This window comes from Mastigoproctus giganteus, chromosome 10 (genome assembly GCF_048544385.1).
Source record: "Mastigoproctus giganteus isolate SK-2022 chromosome 10, ASM4854438v1, whole genome shotgun sequence".
In the NCBI taxonomy this organism is placed as follows: Eukaryota; Metazoa; Arthropoda; class Arachnida; order Uropygi; family Thelyphonidae; genus Mastigoproctus; species Mastigoproctus giganteus.
Genome location: NC_143584.1, coordinates 125,119,359 through 125,138,048, shown reverse-complemented (window position 1 = coordinate 125,138,048; position 18,690 = coordinate 125,119,359). Strand labels below are relative to the sequence as shown.

The window sequence follows — 18,690 nt, the reverse complement described above, 5'->3', positions numbered from 1 at the left end:
GGGGAAATTAATGGAAGCACTGGTCAAAGAAGCACTGCAGGATCATCTAGACAAGACTTCAGACACATCATGGGTTTGTTCAGTCAAATTGGTCAGACACATCATGTCTGACCAATTTGACTGGATACTATGATGTGGTCACAAAGGAACTGGATGTAGAGAATAATTTTGATATCATATACTTGGATCTTAGGAAGGCTTCTGATACTGTGGCACATGGAAGACTGCTGTACAAATTTGAGCAGTGTGGCAATGGGAGTAAATTGCTGCTATGAATAAAGGGATGGCTGAGTGGGAGAATACAAAGAGTGGTAATAAATGGACACTGCTCTTTGTGGACTAATGTTATTTGTGCAGTCTCCCAGGTTCAATGTTGGGTCCATTGTTGTTTTCTGTATTTATTAATTAATGATATTGATGAAAGTATATTAGGCTTAATGTCTAAGAGTGCAGACGATACGTAGGTTGGCAGGTTTGTTAATAACATTAATGACAGTATGCTGCTGCAACAGGATCTAGAAAAGTTCAGTAGATGGGCTGAGAAGTGACAACTGATGTTAAACACTGAAAGATGCAAAGTACTACATATGGGTAGTTGTTGTTATTTAGTTTTTAGGAGTATTAGCAACTAAGGCCATATTGCTCCGAGGATATGTGGTGATCATTCCCTGACCTTTCCACATCCTCCGTATTTGGTGGTCACGGGCTTGAACGCTGGTCTAGACATATGGGTAATAATAACCCCAGAGTATCAACTGTGTGGTACTATACTAAGGGTGGTAGAGAATGAAAAGGACCTGGGACTAATTGCACAGTCAGATATGAAGTTTTCTGAGCAGTGCAGACAGGCAGCAAGAGTAGCTCATGGTGTCTTGTCAATGATATACAGGAAATTTTTTAGCAGGGATAAGGAGGTGATTATTCCCTTGCATAAGGCAATGGTCAGGCCACACCTTGAGTACTGTATAGGTCTCATTTTAGGAGGGATGTAGAAATGCTGGAACAAGTACAGAGAATGGCAACAAGAGTAGTGAATGGAACAATGGGTTGCTCTTGTGAAGAAAGGTTTAAGATTTGAAACTTACAGTGTCTGGAGACTAGACACCTGCAAGGTGATCTGACTGATGTGTATAAGGCATTAAATGGTTTGAGCAAGCTCAATGCTGATGGGGTTCTTCCCCTTGCCAAGATTAATCACCTGAAGGGACAAATTCAAATTGAGGAAAGACAGTTGTAGAATAGATGTGTGAAAATTTGCCTTTAGCCAGAGGGTAGTTGATTTCTGGAACAAACTTCCTTCTGTCGTTGTAGAATTGGACAGCTTAAATAAATTCAAGGCAGAACTAGACAAACATTTGGAGCGAATTGGATGGGTGAAATGGGAAGGTTTTTTTTTGGCTGATGCTGTATAAGCTTGCTTTCTTGCATCATTTGCCTCTACTAATGCTAACGCTAAAAAGCAAAAAATGGTACACAGAAAAGTGTAAGAAAATCAAGAACCTTGGTAAAAGACATGATACTAAAAGAATGCACAGGATCATAAAAGAAATTCAGCAGAAGGAAAGAAGAGTTCCAGGAGGATTTAAAGATAAGAACAGAAAAAAATATATATATATATTATATGAGAAAAAGACATTGCGGTAAGATGGAAAGAATATGGGGAAAAGAATATGGGCAAATACAGAAGGAATGGAAATCCTGGAGGAGAAAGTTGGTTACTGATTATGAGGGTAGAAATAGAAGAAGCAATAAGGAGAATAAAAAATGGAAAGCCTTGTGGAATGGATATTCAAATGGTAGGAGAGATGCTGGATGTTTATTAGCAAATGATCTCCATACCCAAGATGAAAAATAGTGTAGATTGCAGCCAATACAAAACAATAAGCACCATAACACATGCCTCTAAAATTCTATTAGTGGTGATATTGAGGAGGATAAAGAGAAGAATTGATGAATGTGTAGGAGCAATCAGTATGGAATCAGAGCAAATAGACGAACAACAGATGGAATAATGGAACTTAATACCACTTCTCGGAAGATAATAATTGATCACAAAACATTATTCACAGGATTCGTGGATTTTGAAAAAGCTTTTGACAAAGTTTACCATGGGTGAATGCTCAATATACTGAAGAAAATAGGAGTGGAGGGAAAGGATTTCAGAATTATGAGAAATTTACATCAAGGTCAAAAGGCTGCTTTCAGAATAACAACAAAATGACAAATTGGTTTGAGGTTAAGTGTGGCATAAGAGAAGGATGTTTGTGGTCTCCCTCCTTCTTCAACTTATACAGTGAGGAATTAATAACGGAATCCTTAGAAGACATTAGAGGAATAAGAATAGGCAGAACTAATTTCAATAGATACACAGATGACACCATTAAAATTACTGGAAGAAAATCAGAAACAAAGAGAGCACTTAACAAAATTCACACAAGGGGAGAAGAGTATGGCATGAGATTAAACGTGAGCAAACAAAAATGGTATTCAGTTAAAACAAAAATTTAGAATAAATGGAAGGTTAGTAGAACAAGTGAGAGAATTTAGATACCTCAGAAGTTTGACAACAGTAAATGGAAAGAGTACCAAAGAGAATTCATTCAACAATTGAAATGGCAAAGGCAGCTTTTTGAAAACACAATGAGCTGATGAGAAGGAATGTAAGCAGAGAAATAAAACTAAAAATGTTACGTTTGGTCTGTCTTCTTATACAGGTTCAAAACTTGGACTCTGACAAAAGAAAGCAAAGATAAGATCAATGCTTTTGATATGTGGTGTGCTAGAAGAATGTTGGAAATTAAATGGACTGATAAGTTGAGGAATAAAGAAGTTTGGGAAGTGAAAGCTTAGTGAAAGAAGTGATGAAAAGGAAATAGATGTATGCTGAACATATGAGAGGCTCCTCTAGAAACATGCTGTAAGTAGTCTAGATCCTCTAGACTACTTACAGCATTAGAGGATGGATGGATGGATGGATGGATGGATGGGGGGGAGGGGGGGAGAGAGAGAGAGAGAGAGAGAGAGAGATAACCATATAAATAAGAATAAGAGTTAAAATAAAATAATGCCAGCAGTAATGTGTTTACATTACTGCTGGCATTAAACAGTAATGTGTTTACATTTGTTACAAGTGAAAAAATGGTTGGAAGAACAGTCTATTACAACTCTTAGCTGGCCAGGAAACAGCTTGGACCTGAATCCTGTTGGCATCATGTGGAATCTGTAGTTGCCAGAAAGAAACCAAAGACCCTTCATGAACTTCAGGAAGCCATAATTTGCATTTGGAACCACAAACTATCAGTTGATTATCATCAGAAATTGATCTTGTCAATGTCTCAAAGATGTGCTGCTGTCATCAGGGCCAGAGGCAGTTCAACTAAATATTAGTTTGCACTTGGTGAACTTTTCATTTTGTTTTCCATTTAAAATGATAAACTGAAGCAAATTGAGGGCTTCTGATAACATTTCAGCCATAATTGTCATGTTTACCAAAACTGTTGTATAAATTTTGCAAATGCTCATTTTGGAATATTTTGGGAGCACCTGTCAAATATTACTTAGCTTTGCCTTAGCTATTAATAAATATCTTTTGTTTATATTTCTATTTGTGATGCTAGTCATTAATGAAACATAACATCGCAAAAAAGGGTTAGAAATGTGAAATTCCTAGGTGATGCACTTTCTTTGAATACCAGTGTATATCAAGACCTCTAAGTTCCTTCTTTTATAGATATACACTTTTATAGATATTCTTGATATACACTGGTTAAATACATATACATGAAATGAGCAATTGAGCTGTATCATTAACGTCTGTAGATTCATCCAGTTGTAAAGAAAACACAATTAGCAATATGAGCACACAATTGTTTTGTTCACTCACATTTTTACTTATTTTTTCGATGCGTCACATCACAGTATTTCGAGATAATTGCAGATCTTGAAGAGTACTTTTAATTTCATTTTTGTTCTTAAAATTTTCAAAAAGAGAACCTGTTATTTCTAAAAATGCGTCTTTGATGAATCGACCATCAGAAAATGGTTTGCATTTTTTTGCAAGAAGATGACTCACTTTAAATGATGCTACAGTTACTGCTTTAGAATGTAAATTAGGTGTCATGAAGAAATTTTTTTGTGGGAATAATCTGGATTTAAGTTCTTTTAATTTATTTTTTCTATGGTCACTATTAGGCAGAAATTCCGATTGATATTTACCAAGGAGTGCGTTGAAGTGCCTTTCTAAATTTCCTCTTTTGGGTATATCCACGGAAGCATTGCAAATCAAATAACATTTTTCTTTTATCATTACAAAAAAGTATTCTAATTTCCATTCAATGAAAATTATACATTTTGCTTTTTTTCGCAGTATTCATTTTAAATCAAAGGGTATTAAATTAACATATAAGAACTGTCCAGTTATTAATGTTAAGTAAGCTAAATAAGAATTCGACACATACACTATGCTCTCCACAACGTAATTGCGTGAATTTTCGCTAGACACGCTTTGTGGCTGCATAACGACAAGAATAGTCAGGTTCAACAGATTTGTAATAAGCGTATGCAATGGGGTGCATAATAATAATAACATTTAGATTTTGACTAATCCATTTTTTATATATACTGAATTTAAAATTAAAGCTGCGATCAACTTGTTGGCCACCCCTGGTCTAAAGTACAGGCTAGGCCAGGAAAATGGGTGATTTGAAAAAATTGTTTTGAAAGGTACAAGTGAGGTGGGGATGACTCCATCACCTAATATATTCTTCTTCACGTCATGCCATTTAGTAACCAAGGAACGGAGCACAGTGTACTTTCCTTGTCAAGGCATTTTACAAAAACAATGAGAGTTATGTGACACTCAACAATTGTGTTTACATTAAGCTTAAGGATCAAGATCCTGTACTATTGTAGGCCCACACTTGTAGGTAGAAGGAATTTGTTTTGTAGAGGCGGGATACACTTAAACAAAGGTGGTGCAAAAGTTTTTGCCAGTATTATTGAGGATACCTTAAAGGTTCAGGGAAACTGCTAGTTAGGGGGGAGGATGTGGGTAATACTGACACGCATTTATCTGATTATATTAGTCAAAGTAACTCTTGCACATACCTTAAGAGTTCTTATCTGTTACCCGAACTGGACGTATTATCTAGATGTTCTGGGGGCAGAAATGTTTCACGTGAGCGGGTAGCTAATATCAGGGAAGAGAGTCTAAAAAATTTCAAGGGTTGTGTTAGGGTTGTTAAATATACAAGAACAGTAAATCTTAATTGTTTATACAGTAATGTTAGAAGTGTCGTCAATAAAATGAGCGAATTTGAACTGCTGGTTAAAACAAGTAATGCGGACATAATAGGGCTTACAGACTTGGTGCCACCCGGAAATTGGGGATGATGAGTTTAAGTACGGCTTGTATAATGTATTTAGGAAAGATAGGGTAGATAGAAGGGGTGATGGGGTATTGCTTCTTATCAGAAGCAGCCTGAGTGCAACGATAGCTTTCCCGGATTCAGACATTTCACATGCTAGTAGGAGTAACCTACAGACCAGGTGATTGTGAAAATTATGACAAAAGCCTCTACATGCAAATGGAATGGGCAAGTAAGCGTCAATGCCTTATTATGGGTGATTTCAATTTGCCTCTAATTGAATGGAGTAAATGGGAAGGAAACTCGACATGGGGAACAAAATTTTTAAATCAACTAGATGACTGTTATTTGTATCAACATGTCAGGGAAAGTACAAGAGAAAAGAATATAATAGACCTCATCATCACACATGAATCAGATGACATAACAGGGCTGACAGTAGAGGAACCAGCAGCAGAAAGTGATCACAGAGTTCTACGGTGGATGATGACGAGAGAAGTAAAAGGCAAAGGAATGGGTTTTAATTTCAGAAAAGGAAATTACGATGCCTTAAGGTACTAAATGGCCTCTATCAATTGGGTAGATATCGTGCAGAAAATGAATACATTTGAACTGTGGTACGCTTTTAAAACATTAATCACAGATGCCTTGAATGCGTATATATCATTAAAAAAAATACTCCATGAGGAGGGTTCCAAATTGGATGAATAGTGAAGTTGCTACATTACTTGAGCAGAAAAAGGTGGCATGGAAAGGTTACAGAGCAATAAAAAGTACTGAAGCCTATAACAGCTACAAGGTGATGTGTAATAGAACCACAGAAAAAGGTTCGACAGGCAAAGGCAGTTTATGAGAAATCACTAGCAAACAGAGCAAAGAGGGGGGGGGGATAAAGAATTCTTCACATATATAAATGCCAAGAAGAGCAGGACAAACCAGATCGGACCTTTACGTAAGGGAAAAGGGAGAGTATTAAATACACCAGCTGCCATTGCAGATGAACTCAACAGTTATTTTGCATCGATATTTACAAATGAAAAGCCTTTTGTGGCAATGGGAAATTGTGGGAGCGAAGTTAAAAAATATGTAATTAATGATATTTAAATTTCGCAAGATTTATTTAATGGAAAAACTTTCGAGCCTACAGACCAGTAAGGCTCCTGGAGTTGATGGAATATACCCTATAATCTTAAGGGAGGCGGCAAGCGAGTGCATTGAACCACTGAGGCTAATTATACGAGCATCACTAGACTCTGGGGAGATTCCCTTGGATTGGAAAAGTGCCAATGTATCTCCCATACATAAGGGTGGCTCTAAAAGTGAAGTTGGAAATTATCGACTTGTCAGTCTGACTTCAGTAGTAGGGAAAATCATGGAGGCAATGATCAAGAATGGAATTCAGGATCATTTGGATCGAATTGAAATTCTCAAGGATACTCAGCATGGTTTTGTAAAGGGAAAATCATGTTTAACAAATCTGGTTCGCTATTTCGAAAGGGTCACTCACGAGCTGGATTTAGGGAATAATTTTGACATTGTTTATTTAGATTTCAGCAAAGCTTTTGACTCAGTCCCACATGAGCGGTTGCTTTATAAGCTGGAACAGGTTGGAATCACTGGGAAAATCCTTAGATGGATAGAAGGATGGCTTCAGGGCAGGAGGCAGAGGGTTGTGATAAATGGCTATTCCTCAGATTGGGTTGATGTAAGAAGTGGGGTTCCCCAAGGATCAGTATTAGGACCACTGTTGTTTTTAATTTTCATAAACGACATTCATCACGCCCTCTATCCCTTCATCAATGTCATAAACGACATTGATGAAGGCATAGAGGGCGTGATGTCTAAATTTGCAGATGATGTTAAAATTGGTAGAGTAGTTAATGATCACTGTCAAGCTGAGCTTCTTCAGAGAGACCTAGATAGACTTCAGGAATGGTCAGAAAAATGGCAGCTATGCTTTAATTCAACAAAGTGTAAGGTATTACAACTGGGAAACAGTAATCCCAAAATAACTTATTTACTTGGTGGAGTTAAACTAAACCCAGTACTGGAGGAAAGGGACTTGGGTGTTACGATACGGTCAAACATGAAATTCTCTGAGCATTGTAAACAGGTTGCAAGGAAGGCCCATGGTGTCCTATCGAAGTTTTGCAAGTAGAGATAGGGACTTGATAATCCCATTATATAAGGCTTATGTTAGACCACACTTGGAATACTGTGTTCAAGTATGGAGACCGCACCTAAAGAAAGACATCGAGCTTCTTGAAAGGGTACAAAGACGGGTAACTCGCCTGATGAGATCGGAAAAAGGGCGTCCTTATGAAGGAAGACTTTGAATATGTGGGTTGCAGAGTTTGGAAACCAGACACCTTAGAGGAGATTTGATTGAGGTGTTCAAGGCTCTGAGAGGCATCAGTAAAATGAATGAGGCCGAAATTTTCAAGATTATAAATGATGCTAGAACTAGGGAACATAAATTCAAGTTACGGGGGGAAATGTTTAGATTGGACTGCAGGAGGTTTTATTTTAGCCAGCGAGTTATAAATTACTGGAATAAGTTGTCTTCATGGGTGGTAGAGGCCGACAGTTTGGGGAAATTCAAAGGTCATCTGAATAGCACTTTCGGGTAAGGGAAGCGCATAGGATGATAGGTTTAATTTCCTTTTTTTTTATTAATTATTGTTATTAATTATTTATTTTTTGTTTTTATCATTGTTTTGTTCGGATTTTTTTTTTTTTTTTTTTGGCTGGTGCAGCATAAGCCATAGGCTTTCTTGCACCATGCCGCCATTACTAATACTATCTACTCATATCATTAAAAACATGGGTGTGAAATTTTTAATAAACTGATTCTGATTGTAATTAAAGATATAATTACCATTAGAGGTAAAGGAAAAGGTTTTTGCTTCCATAAAGGTGACTACAGTGGTCTCAGACAGTTTTTAAATTCTGTACAGCAGGATCAACTGATGATGTTACCAACAGCAAATTCTAAGTGGGAAGCATTCAAGGAATTAATCGTAGAAGCTACAAAAAGTTTCATACCTATTAAGAAATATTGTTCAAGGTTTAGGCCTAAATGGTTGTAAAATGAACTAATGAGACTTGTGGCAAAGAAGAAAAATGCATGGGATGCATATAAATTATCAGGCGACACAGAAGCCTATGGCAGACATAAGCTAGTCTGTAATCAAGTCACAAAGGAGGTTAGGCAGGCAAAGGCAGATTACGAGAAATATTTAGCAAAGGATGCTAAGAAAAATAGCAAGGATTTCTTTACTTATATAAACTCTAAAAGGAAGGGGATGAATCTGATTGGTCCACTTGATATCAATGGTTCAACTGTTGATGATCCTGCTCAGATAGCAAACAAACTGAATGAGTATTTTGCATCTATATTCACACGAAGAGTTATTAAGGATTGAAAATGCCAGAAGGTTATCAAATTGTAGCAGGGTGCTTAATGATTTTGTAATAACTGAGAACAAAGTGGAGGAGAAATTGTTGAAGTTACAGAAAGGCACCTGGGGTGGATGGGATCAATCCAGTTATATTAAAGGAGGCAGCAAAGGAAGTAAGCAAACCCCTAGCCATAATTATGAGAGCATCATTGGATTCAGGGGAGGTCCTCATGGACTGAAGATGTACAAATGTATCCCCAATTCACAAAGAGGGATCGAAGGGTGACAAGTAATTACAGACCTGTTAGTTTAACTTCTGTTCCAGGTAAAATAATGGAGTCACAGGTTAAAGATGCATTGCAGGATCATCTAGACAAGACTGCAGCAATAATTCAGACACGGCATGGGTTTGTTAAGGGCAAGTCCTGTCTGACAAATTTGATAGGATATTATGATGTGGTTACAAAGGAACTGGATGCAAAAAATAATTTTGATATCATATACTTAGATTTCAGGAAAGTTTTTGACAGTGTTTGCAGGGAAAACTACTGTACAAATTGGAGCAGAATGGTATTAATCGTAAGTTGCTACAATGGATAAAAAGGATGGTTGAGTGGGAGAAGACAGAGGGTGGTAATCAATGGGTGCTGCTCTTCATGGACTAATGTTATTAGTGGAATCTCACAGGGTTCAGTGTTGGATGCACTGTTGTTTTGAATATTTATCAATGATATTGATGAAGGTATATCAGGCTTAGTGTCGAAGTTTTCAGATGATACAAAGGTTGGCAGGGTTGTTAATGACAGTAATGGCAGTGTGCTACTGCAACAGGATCTAGAAAATTTTGGCAGATGAGCTGAGAAGTGGCAACTGAAGTTTAACATTATAAAAAGGAAAGTAGTGCATATGGGTAGAAGTAACCCCAGAGAAACGTACCAACTGTGTGGTACTACACTTAAGGTGATAGAAAATGAAAAAGACCTGGGAGTAATTGTGCAGTCAGATATGAAGTTTTCTGAACAATGCGGACAGGCTGCCAGGGCAGGTCATGGGGATTTGTCAATGATATACAGGAATTTTGCAAGGAGGGAAAAGGAGGTGATTGTCCCTTTGTATAAGGCAATTGTCAGGACACGCCTTGAGTACAGGTCTGGAGGCCTCATTTTAGGAAGGATGTAGATTTGCTTGAGCTGTGCAGAGAAGGCCAACAAGATTGGTGAGGGGAATGAAGGGATCCTCCTACCAAGAGAGGCTTAAGTTGTAGAATAGATATGCAGAAATTTGCCTTTAGCCAGTGTGCTTAATTGCTGGAACAAACTTCCACCTGTCGTCGTGGAAGTTGATAGGCTAAATAAATTTAAGGAAGAACTGGACAAACATTTAGTGGGAATTGTTTTGTAATTTTTTTTTTTTTTTTTTGGCTGGTGCTGCATAAGCTCATACACTTGCTTTCTTAGCCTATTAAGCTTAAGGATCAAGATCCTGCACTATCTACTCATATCATTAAAAACATGGGTGTGAAATTTTTAAGAAACTGATTCTGCTCCCGAACAGATGCCTCTGGGTGGAATAAGAAGCAATCGTACGCCAGTAAATTGCAGATGTCAGAGCCACTCTCACATGGAGTCTAGGCGTCTCCGTAGCCAGGTGGGAAGGGGCAGCAGTGTGTAGCACACGCTTCTTGATTAGACCGGGGTTCGAGCCCGTCATCACCAAATACGGAGGATGCGGAAAGGTCAGGTATTGACCACCGCACCGGAGCAATATGGCCTTAGTTGCTAATAATAACAACATGGAGTCTAAATTATTATGCACACCAGCTGCACTGCTGTTGAACATGTACAAATATTGCACCAGGAATTATATTTCCATCCTTTAAAAGTACTGCAAGAATTAAAACCTGGTGATTTCCTTACATGTAAAAATTTTTGTCATGAAATGCTAATTCAAATGGATGGTGGTGAAGACTTTATTCACAATCTATGTATGTCTAGTGATGCTCACTTTCATCTAAACAGTTTTGTGAATAAAAAAAAAAAAAAAAAACTTTGTTATTGGTCGGAAGAAAACCTTGCCAATTCCATCAGCAACCATTGCAGTGACCAGATAATGGCGCAGTGTGTAATTTCATCTTGCAGTATTACTGGCCCATATTATTTTGATGATGTTAATGGAGGGGTAACAATCGTGATGTCTCCTACCACCAGGATGTCAATGGACCATTGGCATCTTGGTGATGATATGCCAATAATCATATCATCATCACCATGAATGGTGACATTACTTGGCCTGCAAGTTCCATGACTTTTTTTTTTTTTTTTTTATGGGGACACTTAAAGACGCAAGGTGTACATTTATCACACAATACTGAAGAACTGAGAGAAAGAATTTGTGAAGAAATTACTGGAATTCCCTTGAAGATGCTATGTATGCCCTGCCATGGAAAACACTTAGAAGAATGCCTCCAGGTGACCTACCTCTCTGCACAGGCAGAGGGACAGGTCACTTTGAGGATATCATTTTCAAAAAGTAAATGGTATGCTATGTACCTTAAGATGGCATATTTGTACTTTGGCAAATACAAATTCTTTATTTAATTACTGAGTTTTAACAATCACCCATTTCCATGCATCACCTGTACTAGACATAACCTCACACATGAAAGGTATAACTTTTATGTTTCATATTACTGAGGGGAGGGGGAGTAAGATTTTGATATTTTTCTGCTAATGAAAGGAACCACTTACATTTTAGAAACAAAAACGTGTGTGCATGTGTGTGTGAGAGAGAGAAACAAGAAAGAAAGATAGTAAAGAGAAAAAAATATTCATATTCAGGGGCAAAAATGAAAAAAAAAACAAATAATTAAAATTAAAATATTTAATCATAGTAACCTGCATTATTAAGAAGGTACTTTTGTACCTTCTTAATTAATAGTCTTTAGTCTTGCATGCGCTGATTTTTTTGTCCATTAAAATTAATCGGTATTTCAGTGGCCAAAAAAAAAAAAAAAAAAAAAAATTGCAAAATTTTCAAATATTAAAAAACGAAAAAAATAAAATTAACGAGCACTTCAATTACTTGTAAAAGGGGTAGTGGAGGCATGTGATGCAAGAAAGCAAGCTTATGTAGCATCAGCCGGGAAAAAAAAAAAAAAAAAAATTTCACACATTCATTCCCTCTAAAAGTTTGTCCAGTTCCTCCTCGAATTTATGCTATCAACTTCCATAACAACAGATTAGTACATTCCAAGCACAATTTAAAAAAAAAAACCGAACATTTTCAGGCGCCTCCGGAGCCAGGTGGGCAGGAGCAGCAGTGCGTAGCACACGCTTTTTGATTAGACCGGGATTCGAACCCGTGACCACTAAATAAGGAGAATGCGGAAAGGTCAAGGATTGACCACCGCATATCCCAGGAGCAATATGGCCTTAGTTGCTAATGCTCCTAAAAACCAAATAACAAACAACCGAACACTCTACTCTTATCAACTATTAAATTAAAATCTGAGGCCTGTCAGGCTACCCATTTCACTCGTGTTCCAAAACGTTGCGACTAACGCTGAGTTAAGGGGGTTTTAAATTGCTTGAATAAACTAACTGGTGATGGCACCCTTACTCTAGGTAAGAAAATTTGCTTTCAGCCCGGGCGATGTGATTGTTGGAACAAACTTTCATCTGCTGTTGTGGAAGTGAGTAGTTTTTCGATTATTTTACGGTCCCCACGTGATCTTTAATTAATTAACCATTACAAACTAGTAGCTGGGGCTGTGCAATGGCGGACCTGGTATGGCAATTGTGTAATAATCTTTTATTCCTTTTTAAAAGATATTACTCACCTTTGAATACAGACTAACGTCTGAGTATCCTGGAAGAATTCCATCAATGCAATCGTACGTAGATGTAATGTCTTGAATTTCACTGAAACGTTTGTCCACTTCTAATTTCTGAGTTCCATCCATTTGCGTACACTCCATGGTCGCCATACACTAAGAACATGAAGCGCCCTCAAGAAAATTTAAAACTATTTGTTATAATTATTAAATTAATTAAGTAAACACTTCACAGCATATTAGATATGCTAATAATAAAATACCTAATTATAATTTAACTATATACTTTTTAAAAATGTACAATAAAGTTTATTTTCATCATTTAAAGATAGTAGAAAGAAAAATACGATAATATAGGGACATATGTTCCGCCTATTTTATAATCAACGTGTGTGTTACGATGAAAATATTTTGTATAGTGTTTGTTGACGGTAATTAATTACAGGATGCATATTGCTTGATTTATATGCTTATTGCATTCATCCCGCAAATGATTTTTTTTTAAACTTAACTTCACAAACTTTGTAAATATCAGATTAAACTGTAATATAAGAAAAACTTGATATGCCGGTAATTGGTATTAAACGAGATATACTCCATCAGGGTTTGGGCAAGTCATATTGTAAGTACAGTTTTGAATTAGAGAAAACTAATGAATTATTATGAAATAATTAATATTTATTGTATTACTACTGTTACTACTCCCCACATGCAATATTTATTGCATGTGGGTAGTAATAATTCAAGACTAGCGTACCAGCTGTGTGATACTACACTCAGGGTAGTGGTAAATGAAGAGATGGAGGTAATTGTGCAGTCAGATATGAAGTTCTCTGAGCAGTGCAGACAGGCCGCCAGGAAAGCTAATGGGGTTGTCAATGATATACAGGAATTTTGCAAGCAGGAATAAGGAAGTGATTATCTCATTATATGAGGTAATGGTTAGGCTGTATCTTGAGTACTGTATAAAGGTCTGGATGCCACATTTTAGGAATGATGTAGATCTATTGGAACAGGTACAGAGAGGGACAACGAGATTGGTGAGGGGAAGAAAAGGCACTTTACCAAGAAAGGCTTCAATTCTGCAAATTGCAACATCTGGATACTAGGTACCTGCATGATCTGACTGAGGTGTTTAAGACTTTGAATGGATTGAGTAAGCTCAGTGCTGACAGCATTCTTCCTCTTGCTCAGACTACACACACGAGGGGTCATAAATTCAGTTTGAGGAAGGTTGGTCAGAGGGTAGATGTGTGGAAGTTTGCCTTCAGCCATTGGTAGTTGATTGTTGGAACAAACTTCCATGTGTTGATGCGAATGTCTGTGGTTTGAATAAATTCAGGGATGGATAGATGATATGGGTGTTTTTTTTTTTTTTTTGGCTGATGTTGTATAAACTTGCTTTCTTGCATCATTTGCCACTACTAATAGTAATATAATTAGATAAGTCGAGATTTCAACATTATAGGCTAACTAGTGCTAGAATACATTCAATTTAAATATACAATATACTGATAAACATTTTGTTATAGTATTTCTTTCTCAGTCTCCCCTCCTCCATCCATATGTCAGACTTTGATGTAGAATTGGCCCTCAGGATATCAGACATTCTTCCAGGTATGACCTAGGGCTTGCTACCTTGGAGTCTAAAACTCTGATGGAACTGATATCCAGACCTCACTTGTGAGTTATGTGGACCAAATTTTGGTGCAGTCCCATCATTCAGCAACAACCAACTGCTTATACCTGGGTACCTAGGTTTAAAGTGGTGAAATCCATGGTTTTGAGGCAGCTTTGCTCTAGAGACTAAACATGGATTTCTCCACTCAAAGGCATAATTTATGATGCCTTTTTAGGTTATGATGGGCAGCATGTCGAGAACTAGTATTCCTTACATTTCAAAGAAACAGCTCTGCAATGGTTTTTGCAGGCTAGCCTCTAGACCAGTGTTTCCCAACCTTTTTTTCACCATGCCCCACCTAAGTCTTTCTAAAATTCTGATGCCCCCCTATGTAACATTGGGAAACACAGATATACATATTTTTTATATTCAAAAATTTGAATTATTCCCTAAATGAAGCCTAATTACAACTTGTTCAGGACACAAGACTTAGGTTTTAGGAAGAAATCATTAGGAAATTAAGAAAAAAAAACAGTAAATTTTCAAAACATATAATAGACAACTAAAATTCAAGTACAAAATAATTTATATGAAAGATTTTTCTATAATATTTTAATTTTTAGTAATTATTATTTAATTGTTTAATAATTTCAACATTCCATGTGAAGTCACTTCTAGATGAGTGGACTAAATATAGTGAGACCCTTGTGCTTGGTGCTTGCCGCAGAGAGAGAGATTTTATATTGGGCTCCAATTTAGTCAGCTTAAGTCTCAAGTCTCCCCGTTTTGTGATATCCAGTCGATTTCTTTTCTTTAGTAACAAATCATTTATGGCACTAAATCCACATTAAGCTAAATATGAAGATGGAAAAATGTAACAATAGCTCTCTTGCAAAGTTGGTTGAATTTGGGTATTTAATTTTTGTTTCATCCCAAAACCATGCCATCGCTCCTTTTATATTGAATAAAGTTTTAACTGACTCATCATTTTGCATTTCTGAGAGTTCTTCTTGGTACTGCATTGATACATCAGACAAATCCACTAACATTGGTTGCATCATCCAGGTTGGAAAATCAATTTGTTTTAAATCAGAAAACCTTTCTTTTAAATTTTCAGATGATCGACAATAACAAGTACAGCGGTATCAGTCACTTCACATTTTTGCAGCCAACGTGTTCAAAATTTTTGTTACAAATATATTTTTGACATAATTCAATAAATGTAATGAAACCAAATATCTTCGCTTTTGCATCGACGAGAGTTTTATTTGTTCCTCGAAGTTGTTTATTTAATATATTTAGTTTTTCAAAGATATCGGCTAAATAACTCACAAATGCTTTACCATCGACCGTTAACAGATGCTTCATTTCAGGTTTTTCACTTAAAAAGTCACTAATAGTATCAAATAGTTCCATAAATCTTTTCAAGCAGTTCCCTTTCGAGAGCCCCTTACTTCAGTGTGAAGTAAAAGTCTCACATGGTCTGCATTTTGTTTTTCACAAAAAAGCTTGAAGAGACGCTCACATTTGGCATTGACACACTTTATAATATAACTGATTTTAGTACTTCATGAAGAACAGGCGAAATATTTTTAGCTACCAAGTTTTCCCTATGAATAACACAATGCACAAGAAGCATTTCTGGATTCTCATCTTTCATCAATTTTAAGCAGCCATTTTTGTTGCTCATCATATTTTTGAATTGCCCCCCTGAACAATCAAATTTCCCTCATGTGGGGCGTGGGACCCACGTTGGGAAACACCGCTCTAGACAGTCTACTGGAAGAAACCTCCTGGTAACTCTCCAGGAGGCATCTAGATCAGTTAGTGTATAATCTCGTTTCCTCAGTTCTGTTGGCTATGATCTTTCTCTCACACACCAAAAAACTAGACATTGCCAGTTGGAGATAAAAATTAACCATTTAGGCTATAGGAAAGGGTGAAAAGAAGTAATAATTGCTGCTAAATTTGTGATTCTTCCTAACACTCAACAAATTCAGCTAATAAGAATTAGTTAAAACAAATCCAGTCCTTGGCAGAAATGTTGGATTTAAGTAATCTGGGGCCCCTGGTGCAGATATTTTTAGAACTTGAGAAATAAGGTCATAGGGGTTCTGGACCAATAGTAATTGCATTGGTCTGTGGATGATTGTGTTTGTTTTGCCCTGGAGTAACTGTGCCAGCACATCTATAAAGGCAATGTTGCTTTGCAGTAAAATGCAGGTTATTCAGCTATGCACAAATGTGTATTCATATGTTTTTTTTTTTTTTAACTGAACATTCAGTGGTTATCCAGAATATTCACTAATTTGTGAATAGGCCTGAACAATTTACTAAAGATCTTAGTTATGAAGGATTAAAACAATTAGTAGATTGCCAGTAAATTTCCAAAGACAAAAAAAAAGTCATTTTAAAAAAACAATTGTAGGGAAACTTCAAATGTTAATGCTTAGCTCTGTAATGAATACTGTAAAAATTTATCTGGAGCAACTGTGCCAGCACATCTATAAAGGCAATGTTGCTTTGCAGTAAAATGCAGGTTATTCAGCTATACACCAATGTGTATTCATGTTTGTTTGTTTGGTTTTTTTTAACTGAACATTCGGTGGTGATCCAGAATATTCACTAATTTGTAAATAGGCCTGAACGATTTACTAAAAATCTTAGTTGTGAAGAATTAAAACAAGTTGTAGATTTCCAGTAAATTTCCAAAGGGGAAAAAAAAAGACATTTTAAAAAACAATTGTAGAGAAAGTTCAAATGTTAGTGCTTAGCTCTGTAATGAATACTGTAAAAATTTACCTGAAGTATTACAATCTAAATTATGTATCAAACACAGATAAAACAGGTTTATTTTAAAAGTTTGTTTGCTTTCTTGAAATTACGATGACTTTGAAAGGCGAGTCTTGTCATGGGAATAAGCATAGTACATAACTATTAACTCTCCTTGATAGCAACATGAATGAAAGAGAGAAACTATCTTCTCTAATGACTAAAATCTTTGAGGTTACTATGTTTTGCCAGTGTCTGTGTGTTGCATGTTGTAAACCATAATGCCTGGATGATGCAGAATTTCTTCTTTTTTTAAAATGGTTACTTAGATTGCCTCATTGTGGATAAAAAAAGAAAAATAATTTTTTACTGATAAGCCAAGGTTGCAATGTTATTCCAACATTAACTGCTATTTCAGTTAAATTCTGGCTGTCAAAAACCACATCACAGCTTCAGCCTCTGAGGAATTAATCAGAATTTTAAGAAAAAATATGGCAAGCAAGTCACTCATACAGAAATGCATCCAAGAAAAAGAAAATGAAATTACCCTGGAATAAATTTATAAAAAGCTACAAGAATTAATAACAAAGCACATCATTCTGTTACTAAAAACGCAGTTGTGCATTAATTAAATGTGATTAACACTGAATAACTTATATGAATTGTTGTTATTGGGTGCAAAAAATATTGCGTTAAGTTAAACTCTGAACTACTTAATAACGTTCTAGATTCCATAGAAAAACAGGTATTTTTGTATTCCTTACATGTAGAAGACCTTCTTCTGCCCTGTGGATTTAAAAACAGCTGTCAAATCTTTCCTGGTTAGTCCTGTTGATAGGATTTAATTTGGAATCAGGAAATATTGGCAATTATGTCTGTTGTGTGGTTTAACTTACTTAATGTAATACTTTTTTTGGATAAAATTCACTTTATAACAGCAATTCATGTGGTTTAATTAGCATTATTCACATTTAATTATTTCATTATGAATAACCACATTACACCCTTTTCTAAACAGTTGCAAATTGTTTCAGGTTAGCTGGATTTTTCAAGAACAAATTCTGTTGTAGAAGGAGAAGAGGATGTAAATGTTCTAGGTGATACCTGGAAGGCTGTTATTTCTGCTTTGGTGTTAATGAAGTGGGTTCATCTCACAATTTTGTAAATGTTGATTTTGATATTGAAAAACATGATCTGAAGAAGTAATAAATGTGCTTACTTGCCAGGAAGCATGGAAGGTAACTGCATATACATTTATTGAAGGTGGCGTCCTAATGCAATAGAAAATAACTTCCTTGCAATAAATTGTGTTTATAGGATTCAATAGGAATCTGGAAATATCCAGATTCCATATTGATTCCATTTTTTAAATTTTTTCTGTTTATACTCCGGCACGACAACCAAGTCAGTAGAGTTTACAATAAATCGTCAGTACAAATATTTATCGCATTTAGTAGTCACGGGCTTGAACCCCGGTCCACTCAAGGAACGCGTGCTATGCACCCTCGCTCCTGAACACTTGGCTACATCAGGCCTCTTTTGTTGTAACAGTAATCAATGATGAAAATGCACCAGGCCTTTTTCGCCAAATACTTTAAACAAAGTGAGTGTAAGTGTTTATGTTTACAATTTTTAATACAGTATAGTTATAAAAGTTTTATTAAAAAACATCTAGTTAAAAGTTTTTAGTTGTAAAAC

The 18,690-nt window shown here is 36.2% G+C and overlaps 2 protein-coding genes across 3 annotated transcripts in view; one reads left to right on the top strand and one right to left on the bottom strand.

Annotated features, from left to right (window-relative positions):
• The window catches only part of Rrp6 (exosome component Rrp6), a 260,374-nt gene extending 247,623 nt beyond the window's left edge, over nucleotides 1-12,751 (bottom strand). Inside the window, exon 1 of the mRNA XM_090383738.1 lies at nucleotides 12,606-12,751. Within this exon, the coding sequence (XP_090239864.1) occupies nucleotides 12,606-12,743 (138 nt within the window). The 5' untranslated portion in view covers nucleotides 12,744-12,751. The remainder of the gene's footprint in view (nucleotides 1-12,605) is intronic.
• Nucleotides 12,752-13,006: 255 nt separating this feature from the next.
• The window catches only part of beta-PheRS (phenylalanine--tRNA ligase beta subunit), a 333,270-nt gene continuing 327,586 nt past the window's right edge, over nucleotides 13,007-18,690 (top strand). For both annotated transcript variants that reach the window (XM_090383545.1, XM_090383544.1), the window contains exon 1: nucleotides 13,007-13,221. In XM_090383545.1, the coding sequence (XP_090239671.1) occupies nucleotides 13,164-13,221 (58 nt within the window). In that variant the 5' untranslated portion in view covers nucleotides 13,007-13,163. The remainder of the gene's footprint in view (nucleotides 13,222-18,690) is intronic.